The sequence below is a fragment of the Alosa sapidissima genome, chromosome 3, assembly GCF_018492685.1.
Source record: "Alosa sapidissima isolate fAloSap1 chromosome 3, fAloSap1.pri, whole genome shotgun sequence".
NCBI lineage: Eukaryota > Metazoa > Chordata > Actinopteri > Clupeiformes > Clupeidae > Alosa > Alosa sapidissima.
Window position 1 is genome coordinate 1,636,020 of NC_055959.1, and position 9,914 is coordinate 1,645,933.

The 9,914-nt window shown below is 44.4% G+C and overlaps 1 protein-coding gene across 5 annotated transcripts in view; it reads left to right on the forward strand.

Annotated features, from left to right (window-relative positions):
- Window positions 1-8,216, forward strand: part of LOC121705944 (growth arrest-specific protein 7-like) — a 53,206-nt gene extending 44,990 nt beyond the window's left edge. For 2 of the 5 annotated variants that reach the window (XM_042087334.1, XM_042087338.1), the window contains exons 12-15: window positions 3,450-3,529; window positions 3,891-3,989; window positions 4,575-4,658; window positions 5,804-8,216. In XM_042087334.1, the coding sequence (XP_041943268.1) occupies window positions 3,450-3,529; window positions 3,891-3,989; window positions 4,575-4,658; window positions 5,804-5,917 (377 nt within the window). In that variant the 3' untranslated portion in view covers window positions 5,918-8,216. Of the gene's footprint in view, window positions 1-3,449; window positions 3,530-3,890; window positions 3,990-4,574; window positions 4,746-5,803 lie in introns of those variants that run through there. The other 3 variants (XM_042087337.1, XM_042087336.1, XM_042087335.1) reach the window with 3 other exon arrangements.
- Window positions 8,217-9,914: the final 1,698 nt, after the last annotated feature.

Below are 9,914 nucleotides of genomic sequence, written 5' to 3' on the forward strand. Positions count from 1 at the left end.
GTTACGAATGACAGCCTGGATAAAGAGATTTACAGACAACACACACTTGACACTAAAGAGAAAGGGAGAGCTGACAGCAGAGGAGTTGTTTCAAGCAGAGAAGTACTGGATAAAGATAAACGCAACGCCAGAACTTCAGTCAAGAAGTAGCTCTCCTGAAAGCTGGAAAGGCATTAAAAAAGGACTCAAAGATCAGAGAGTTAAGGCCATTTCTGGATGAGGATGACTTGATTTGTGTTGAAGGCAGTCTGCAGCAGTCGGATTTCAGCTTCAGACAGCAGCATCCGTGGATTTTGCCTGCAAGGAACAGATACTGTGAGTTGTTAGTTCAGCACAGCCATGAAAACCTGATGCATGCAGGCATGCGAGACACACTGGTGCAAATAAGAGAAAGACACTGGATAATGAGAGGGAGACAGCTTGTGAAGAGTGTTCTATCAAGGTGCAATGTGTGCAGAAGATTCAAAGCAAAGCCTGTGCAGCAGGTTACTGCTCCATTGCCACGTGACAGAATTACAGAATCCCCTCCGTTTGAAGTCACAGGTGTGGATTTTGCAGGGCCGCTCTACACAGGCTTTACTAAGCCGCTCTAAATATTGCATTATTCACCTGCGCTGTGACGAGAGCAGTCCACAGTGCATTTTCTGTTGGCTCTGAAAAGATTCATTGCTAGAAGGGGGCTATGCAAAGTAATTTACTCAGATAAAGACTTTCAAGCGAGCTGACCAAGACCTGAAAGAACTCTGGAAGGGCATCAAAGATCAGCAACTCCTAGAATACTTCTCAGAGAAGGGTATAATGTGGAGATTCAACGTTAGTAAACCTCACTCCCGATCCGGGTCACGGCACCAATGTAACCTGTGTTGTGTTGAACCTGCGCAGTTCAGTCCTGCACACGCCCGGACTCGAACTCGTGAAGAGCAGTACCTCAGATCGGGAGTCGAGCATGCTGGCAATCGAGCTAAAAGCCCAGGCTGCTAGCTTTCATGCCAGCACTACTCTTAAGGCGCCAGTGAGTGAGGTTTCTAACGTTCCACATGCACAGCTATGCTAGCTGGCATCTATTACACGTGTGTGTGTTCATGTGTGTGTGTGTTAGTTACATTACATTTAGCAGACACTTCTTGACCAAAGTGACTTACACAGACATCCCAACTTGCAAAAAGTCATTTCAGGGAGGCATCACGAAGCCCCCCCCCCCAAAAAAAAAACTTTAGCCTATGCAATAATGTCAGTAGTACAACAAATAAGGAAGGCCTATAGATAGAAATTGTGAAAAATAAAATATGTAGATTTTGATAGTTTGGTCTTTTCATGTAGCCTTGGCAACTAGCCATCTAGTAGGCTATAGGCCTGAATAATATGCACATGAATTGACACTTGTTAAACTCACCTCAACATGTCTTTTGCAATCATTTAACCCGCTGTGGGCAATGCTAAAGTCACTGTTTACAAACAGTGCAGCGTGCAAGACTAGGTCCATTATTATGTTTTACTCTTATGAGACAAGGGTAGCCTACACTTTGAAATGGGTCTTACATTTTCCTTTTTTTGAGGCACTGACTCTACCATGACGCTCCTGTTTCTACTGAACTGATTAATTAAGTTCGGGAGAAAAGACATGAAAGCCCGCCTACACTGAAAACTGATTGGTTGATTTAGCGAAACAGGCCAATCAGGATGCTCTCTGTCTTTGATGCGCTCAGACACACACGCACCACCTCTCTCTCTCTCTCCCCTCGTGTGCGCGCTACACGATGCACACGCGGTCTCGCATGCGCGCTCTTGATCGCTCACTCTAGATTCCGGGAGATTTTATCTAATTTGCGGGCGTCAGGGAGCCGCTATCAATATGCGGGAGACTCGGGATGTCTGCTTACATATGTCAGCTATATTACAAGGGATCACATTGTCCCCGGAGCAACTTGGGGGTTAAGTGCCTTGCTCCAGGGCACAAGGGTGGAAACTGGGAATTGAACCAACAACTTTCAGACTACTGCACGCTAGCCCAGCTCCTTAACCACTACACTACCACCACCCAGAGTACATGCACCAGGTGAGGCTTGAACTCACAACCTCAGCATTGCTCTGCTGGAATTGTCTTATAAGTACCGCACGCTAACTGATTGCGCCACTGGAGTCTGTCTGTGTGTATGAGTTTGTGTGTTATATGTGTACACAAACAGAATAGCTAACAGATTTTTATGATGGCAGCATTTCTCAGTTTTATGAACCGCTTCATCTACCACCTGTGGTGCTGTAGACACACACGCACACACACATATGCACACGCACACTATATAAGTAAACACATAGATGAACTGACAGACACACATGTTCTTCAGCATATCTACATGTCCATTTATCAGATATGCTTTTGCTTGCACACGCATACACTTTCCCACGAGTAAATAATTGGACTAGGAAACGAGCAGAATTGCAAAACACTGCTGCAACAAATTATCAGCTTTTCTTTTTCAAATACGTTCTCACAAAGATTCCCCAGCCGTCACTGAAACAGACAGTGGGGGTAATGTTGTGTGTTGTGCAATCACCCTACACCCCCCTCCCCCCTGGTCTGGTCCTCCTCTTCCTCCATCCTCTTCCTCCATCTGTCCTCCCGTTCCTAGAGTCAGTCACAGTTCCCAGGCTGGCCTAATCAATGGTCCTGCATTGAGGCTGCTTACCCAGTGTGTGGGGAGACACGTCAGTTAATAATGAGTGCGCTCTGCTCTGCTCTGCTCTGCTCTGTGCTGCTCTGCTCTGCTCTGCTCTGCTCTGCGCTGCTCTGCTCTGCGCTGCTCTGCTCTGCTCTGCTCTGCTCTGCTCTGTGCTGCTGAAGACGGCGGCGAGGACAAGAGCGGGGGTGAAGCGAATGCATGTCATTAGACAGGGGGTCTGTTTCTCATTTCCATACAGATTAAAATGTGTTCTTATTTCAGACAGGCTATTTTAGACAGACTTGGTCTGGTGCTCTCCCTCCCTCCCACCTGCCTGTGCACACGCACACACACACACACACACACACACACACACGCACGCACGCACTCAACAGAACACAGAGACACTCCCTGTCTCTTCTTCTCTCACTCATATTCTCAGTTACACATGCTCTCATTCTCTCTCTTTCTGTCTCTCTCTCTCTCTCTCACACACACACACACACACACACACAGAGGACTCACACGCGTTCTTTGCTCTGTTGCTTTCTCTCACTCTGTATTTCTTTCCTTTGTTCTATCTTTTCCTCCCTCCTCTTAACGGTAATATAATGTGGTGTGTTAGCGTGTGCGTGAGCGTATGCGCCGGACCCTGCAGTTTCCTCTGTGCAAATGATGTGCTGCTCTGAAATGCAGGCTGCCTTCAGTGGCCGCAGGCTGCCTCCTACTGGTGATGTAGAGTACTGCCTCACTGACCTGGCCGCCTTTGTCACCCTGTCCCTCTCGTAGGAGATGACCTCATGCGCTGCGTGGACCTCTACAACCAGGCCCAGTCCAAGTGGTTTGAGGAGATGGTAACGTCTGGTTTGGTACGTGCAAAGTAAAAGTCACTAGTTAGTAGTTAAGATCCTGCTGTGTTTTTAGGATAGTGGGCCCTAATTTGATAGATGTGCAAAGTGCAACTTCTTAAGTCTAACTAAAGCTACTTTTAATAATTAAGTAAAAACAGTTAATTTAAATACCATGGGCCAGACCTTAAGCGCAAACACTGATAAGCCAGCTCAAATGTCACACAATAGCTACAGTTTATTCACAAGAACTCTGCCTGTTTGACAGACTTTGCATTTTGCCCCCACCATTGAAATTAGGGCCCTGTGCGTTTGGACAGTGTTTATATTTGTGTGGTGGAGATCACGGCTCCTGACCTCTGACCTCTTGGTCCCTCTTTAGGAGCTGGAGCGTCTGGAGGTGGAGCGGGTGGAGATGATCCAGCAGCACCTGCGCCAGTACACCACCCTCAGACACGAGACCGACATGTTCAACCAAAGTGTGAGTCCAAACTCTCTCCATTGCGCTCACGAGTGCTTTTCACCAGGCTGTCATTGAATGCTACTGACATGACATCTCTCAATAGTAGATGTTGTTTGTGCCTTTGACACATCGCTAAGGTGTTAAGATATCATGAGAATTTCCATGGCCATCTTAAACATTAAAAACATGACTGTGTTTCACCAATGGAAATAATCTACCATGAAAACGTGGTTACACAGTATTGCATCGGCCATGTCAAATGTTAGGTCAGGTGTTACTGAATCATTTGGTTCTGTCTCAGGTGACGTACATCAGAGGACATGTAGGAAACCCCAGTAGACTTTGTAAAGTATGCAAACCCTACAAATACATGGTGTTACGGGCCATTCACAACAAGAACGATAACGCTAACGCTAATCATAACAATAAAAGCATCCACACAGACCAATGATAAGGAAAGTCTCTCCTCCTGTTGATGAATGTGATGGCTAAAATTTGATCTTCGTCTCCATGTCGTAATCATTATAGTTTATGTGTGGACATTGTCATTCATATTAGTTAGAACAATACCATTATCGTTGTCTTGGTGTGAATGCCCTTTAGACAGGCTGCTGTCACCAACAGCGTGCAGAGAAGCCATTCAACAGAGAGTCAGTCACCACCACTCCAGATCTCTTTGGAGTAGATGTGAGTAGTCAGTGCTGGTGCTCTGAGACTGGGACCGGGGAGACCCAACCCAAAGCAGCTGACTCACTGATGGGCTTTACATTCTGAAAGCAGCTGACTCACTGATGGCCTTTACATTCTGAGTGTCTCCTCAGACTCACACACCGACTGGTCTGATCAGACCTCCTGAGAACCTCCCAAACTCTTAATGAGAGCATTCCCAGTTCAACATATATGAGAGAGAGAGAGAGAGAGAGAAAGAGAGAGAGAGGGTCACATCACAACATTCATATTCAGGGGTGTCTTTCTCAAACCTCACATCTCTGAGCATCACCAGCCTGCCTTCCCTGGCCCACCGCCACTCCACTGGGATGAATGGGACTGTAACTGATTCAGGTCTTTGTCAGGCTCTCACTCTCACACTGGAGTGCTGGAGGGAATGAGGCCCAGTGCCAAATACAGCCCCCACAGCACAGGTCCAAACACACACACACACACAAACACACCACACACACACACACACACACCACACCACACACACACACACAAAGCACAGCACAGGTCCGCACACACAAACACACACAAAGACAGCACAGGTCCAAACACACACACACACACAAAGCACAGCACAGGTGTCCAAACACACACACACACACAAAGCACAGCACAGCACAGGTCCACAAACACAAATACAAACACACACACACACACACACACACACACACACACACACACACACACACACACACACACACACACACACACACACACAGCACAGCTCCACATAGACTGCTCATTCTCCACCTTCTCTGGAGACGTGGGCTTTATCTGTCCAGCTGTGCTGGAAGCGTAACTAATGATCGCTCATTCACTGATTCCTTGATTGGTTTGTAGGTCACCTCTGGCTTTTTCTTAATTCAGCTCTCCAAAGCATGCAATGCTTAAACAAGAACTGACTGCAGAGTTGGCGAGCTGCCCCACTTGTTAGCGTTTGATAATGATTGACTGACTGATTCATTAAATTAATAATTAAGTGACTGAATGAATGACTAATTGACTGACTGACCGACTGATAATTTATTGTTTGCTTGATTGATTGCTGGATTGCTTGATTGATTGCTTGATTGATTGATTGATTGATTGATTGATATCCTGTGTGTTGACAGACTTTGGAGCCTGTTGACCAGCTTCTGCAGAGTGTGGACCCAGCCAAAGACAGAGAGCTGTGGGTGCAGGAGCACAAAACGGGGGACGTGCGTCCTGTGGACATGGACATTTAGTGGACGCCCGTCCCTGCTGGTACCACAGACCTGCCAGTCGGGTGGAATTGGGTCTGGTGTGCATGAGTGGCTGTGACATGTGCAGGTACCCCTCTCCCTCTCCCTCTTCCTCCCCCTCGATCCATCACTCCCTCTCCTGGCCCATGCGTCCCATAATGCCTCTCTGCAGGCACTCTACCCTCTCTACTCTTATCATCCATGGCATCTCCCAACGTCAGCATGGACTTCCCATAATACATCTAGTGTCTGAGCCAGACTGCAGAGCAAAGGGTGCCCTCTAGTGGACTGACCATGCAGCTTATTTCACTGGTGTTGACATCATGACAGTGGCATCACGCTTCTGTGTAAATGGCAATTCTACAAACACCACAGTTTTCCTCAAGGGCCTCTCCTTTAATATATTTTTTTTTCTTCCTCTCTTTCTCTATAATTTTCTTTTCTAGTCTCATATTCTCTTGTCTTTCTTTCTTTTAGTCTTTCTTTCTTCCTTCTTTTCTTTGTTATAGTCTACCCTTATTGGTCAAACACGAAACAGCATCACTCTGTCCAGTGATTTTGACATTTTGAGAGGAAATGCTAAAGAAGCCTGTTAGTTAACAGAATTTTCAAGCACTTGACATACTTTGGGGAGGAGGCGATAACATTTGTGTCCACATGGCTGATACTCTTCCACCATTTTGAAATTCCCCACCACCTACAGCAAAATGGATACCAGCAGATATCAGACATTGAAAGTAAAATTGTGTGATTTAGTCTCATGCATAGAGAGGACAGTTCAGAAAACATTCCGTAAATCAAATATCTAAGTACAGGCATACTGTTTGACAAACACTGAACATGAATATAAAAGAATAACATTCTGCATGAATATTATATATTTATATAGATTTAATTTACTGAAAGATGTATACAAATTTTTCATAGAGGAATGTACAGTACATGAAACTTTGTGGGGGAAATGACTAAAACATTATTTTGACATTTGTGAACTGTTTATGCAGTCAGTTTAGTGTTCTTACTGATAATTGACAACTAATTGACAACTACACAGATTCTGTTACATTTTATTACTAATTTATACCCTTATAGATAAATATTAGTTAAATATGAATCTCAAACCTAAATCAAGCACAGGGGTTTGTATGTGGCCTGTGTACAGTATGTGATAACTTCGCTGGCTGTCTCTACTCACCTGTCTCCCAGATCAAAACAAAAACAAACCTTTGAGATATGAACCTGACACAGGACTGTTGCCCAAGCTGACTTCTGACTTCAGATTCTGGTGCCACCACGTTGACCCAGTACATAGTTCCTAGCCACGTCAGCCACGTGAGATTAATTGTGTGGCCCTTCAGCTGTCGGCTTGTATGTCCGGTCAGAATGTAACCCGCTGAAGGTGTTTTTTTATCCATCGTTTGGGTGTACATCACCTCTCTCATCAGGCCAAATCCCAGTAAGCAGCATGATGTTACCCAGGTTCAGCGCAGGGGTCACCTGATCCCAGGTCATAGTTCAAAGGTTAAAGGTGAAGCAGATGTGACTTAAAATGGTGGCTTTTGTTACAATGTACACCTTTTAGTGCCTAAAGGTCAAATGCCTTGGAATGTTCGTGATACAGTCCATGTCATAGCTATATAATTGATGCTTGTATGTATTTGTAAATACAGTTTGGGATTTTTTTTTCTTTGACTATGTTCTTTGTTTTGTTTTTGTTTACTCTTCACAGTGGGGTGTGCTATATACAATAATATAAATTCTATTGTATAAACTCTATAAATTTGATATCCATGTTTCTTGTTTATGATATTATTACCATTACAGAAAATAACATGTGATATTGGCACACATTTGTGGCACCCCAAATCCCTCATGCAAATCCAAAGTCCCTAAAATATCTGCTTACAAGAAGTCTGTTTAGGTTGGTTTGCTCAAAAAATGGATTTTTACTAAAACGCGCTAATCTACCAGACAATTTGACTCAACGTAAGGCCACAGGCAGCCTTTCCCCTAGGTGTGCATCCATGCAATTCATGCAGACCTAGTGAAAGCATGGGATAATCCCAAATGAATGTGTGGGATTAGGTTGCTGTGTTTTGGTTAGATGAACTGGCAAACTGCACTAAAACACAGTGAACAAGCATCTTGTCTTCTTTTGTTTTAACGTGACGTGACACATAACAAAAGCGAGAGACTGTCACAAGGAGTTATGAGACTCTCAGTAACAGCAAAGTCCTTTTAGGCAAGTCCCTCCACTCGGCGGCCATATACCAACGTTTTATGGGCACTCATCGGGCACAGTCTTTGGGTCGAACTGCGCGTGCGCAAGGCTTCACGACACCAATCTTGCTCCAGCGGCGAGATCACAACACATGATTGGCACGATGTCTTCACAACACACCATATGATTGGCTCAATGTATTCACATCACACCACATGATTGGCTCAATGTATTCACATGTCAACGTTTTGCCGAGGAAGGGGTGGGATATGTGTAGACAACGGCCATATTGGCGTGACAAACTAGCCCCATGCATTTCTATGGAGTATTTTTTGAGTGCTGTGTCTCCTCATTTGAAAGTCTCTGGTAACAGTGATAACAGTATGATGCTGTGACCATTTAATAGCATGTGGCTTAATCTGTTATTTTATCATCAACCTGTCATGACAGGATATCTGCTTTTACTTTCAGGTATAAATAGGGAAAGATGCAAATTTCCTCATGCTTTTGGCTGGGGACTTCCCACAGTGGCTGACCGATCGCTGACCAAGCCTAAATTTAATTAGCCCAATACAATGTAAAGCAGGATTCAACAGCAACGCCAGAAACAGCCGCAACATGCGCTGAATGCTGCACCCGGAATCCGTTTTTAAAAAAAAGCCCTCTATCACAATACAGCACGCATTGTCGGCAACAGCCACCAACCTAACCTGATCAATTGATGACCTGATAGTGACGTGGAGCTCCAGAGCTGAAGGGGCATGTGAAGATCTCTGTCTGGGTGAGCATCAGTGCTCCACTCTACTTACTTCAACAGCATCACACTGCTGGCATCATCTCCATTTAAATGATACCTCAGAAAGTGTCCCATTATCAGTTGTGCTGTTGTGGTTCTGTTATCAGATGATATTGCCTCTTCCTTTGGGCCTGTTTTTTTACTCTATGTTGTATATTTCTATACAGAGGCTGGCAGCGCAAACTATTTAACTGGTTTGAGTTTTGTGTATGTGGGGCATGTTTGAGTTAACTTGTTGTTAACCACTCCCAGTCCAACCTCTCAGAACGAGATGAGAAGTTTCTCTGAATATATCCTCCATGTTGCATTGTTGTGTTTGATAAGTGTGGTCAATGATCTGTGCTCTGTGTGTTTTTGGCTCAGTCGTTCAATTAAATGTATGTGTTTGTAAAATGCATTTTTACGATAATCTCTGTAAAATGCTTATTTTCAATTGGTGAACAGTCTCCACTCATAACACAGTGTTCATTAACTCAAATGTTTACGAAATTGTCAAGTTTGTTTTGAATTTGTCCACAATAAAAACAAATGTAATAAATCCTTGTTGATTTTGTGTATATTTGTATTTAAATTTATATTTCCATTGCTCGTATGCCATGTTGAAATGAAAGCATTATTTACTGTGAGTAGCATGACTCTTGGACCTCATTTGTTTTCAAATCCTTGTGTTTTGTTTTCCATTCCTAACAAATGGATAACCCCTGTGGTGAATTGGAAGTTCAGTAAATAGGATTTGCCCTCTTAAGCAGATGAAAGTCAACCTTTTGGCTTGTCTCTTTTGGCTGATCATCATTGGCCGGTGGGAGCCTCCGAACCAGGACAAGTATTAGTGTGGGCCAGTCGCCCTTCAGATGAATACGCTTATGCCCGGTATTTTTGGCCTAACCCCAAAAGCTGCTGTAAAGCCTAGAGTCTTTGTCAAAGAGAAATTGCATATAAGAACCTCACCCATAATGAGCATCTTGCCTGAGGACATCTCCCTG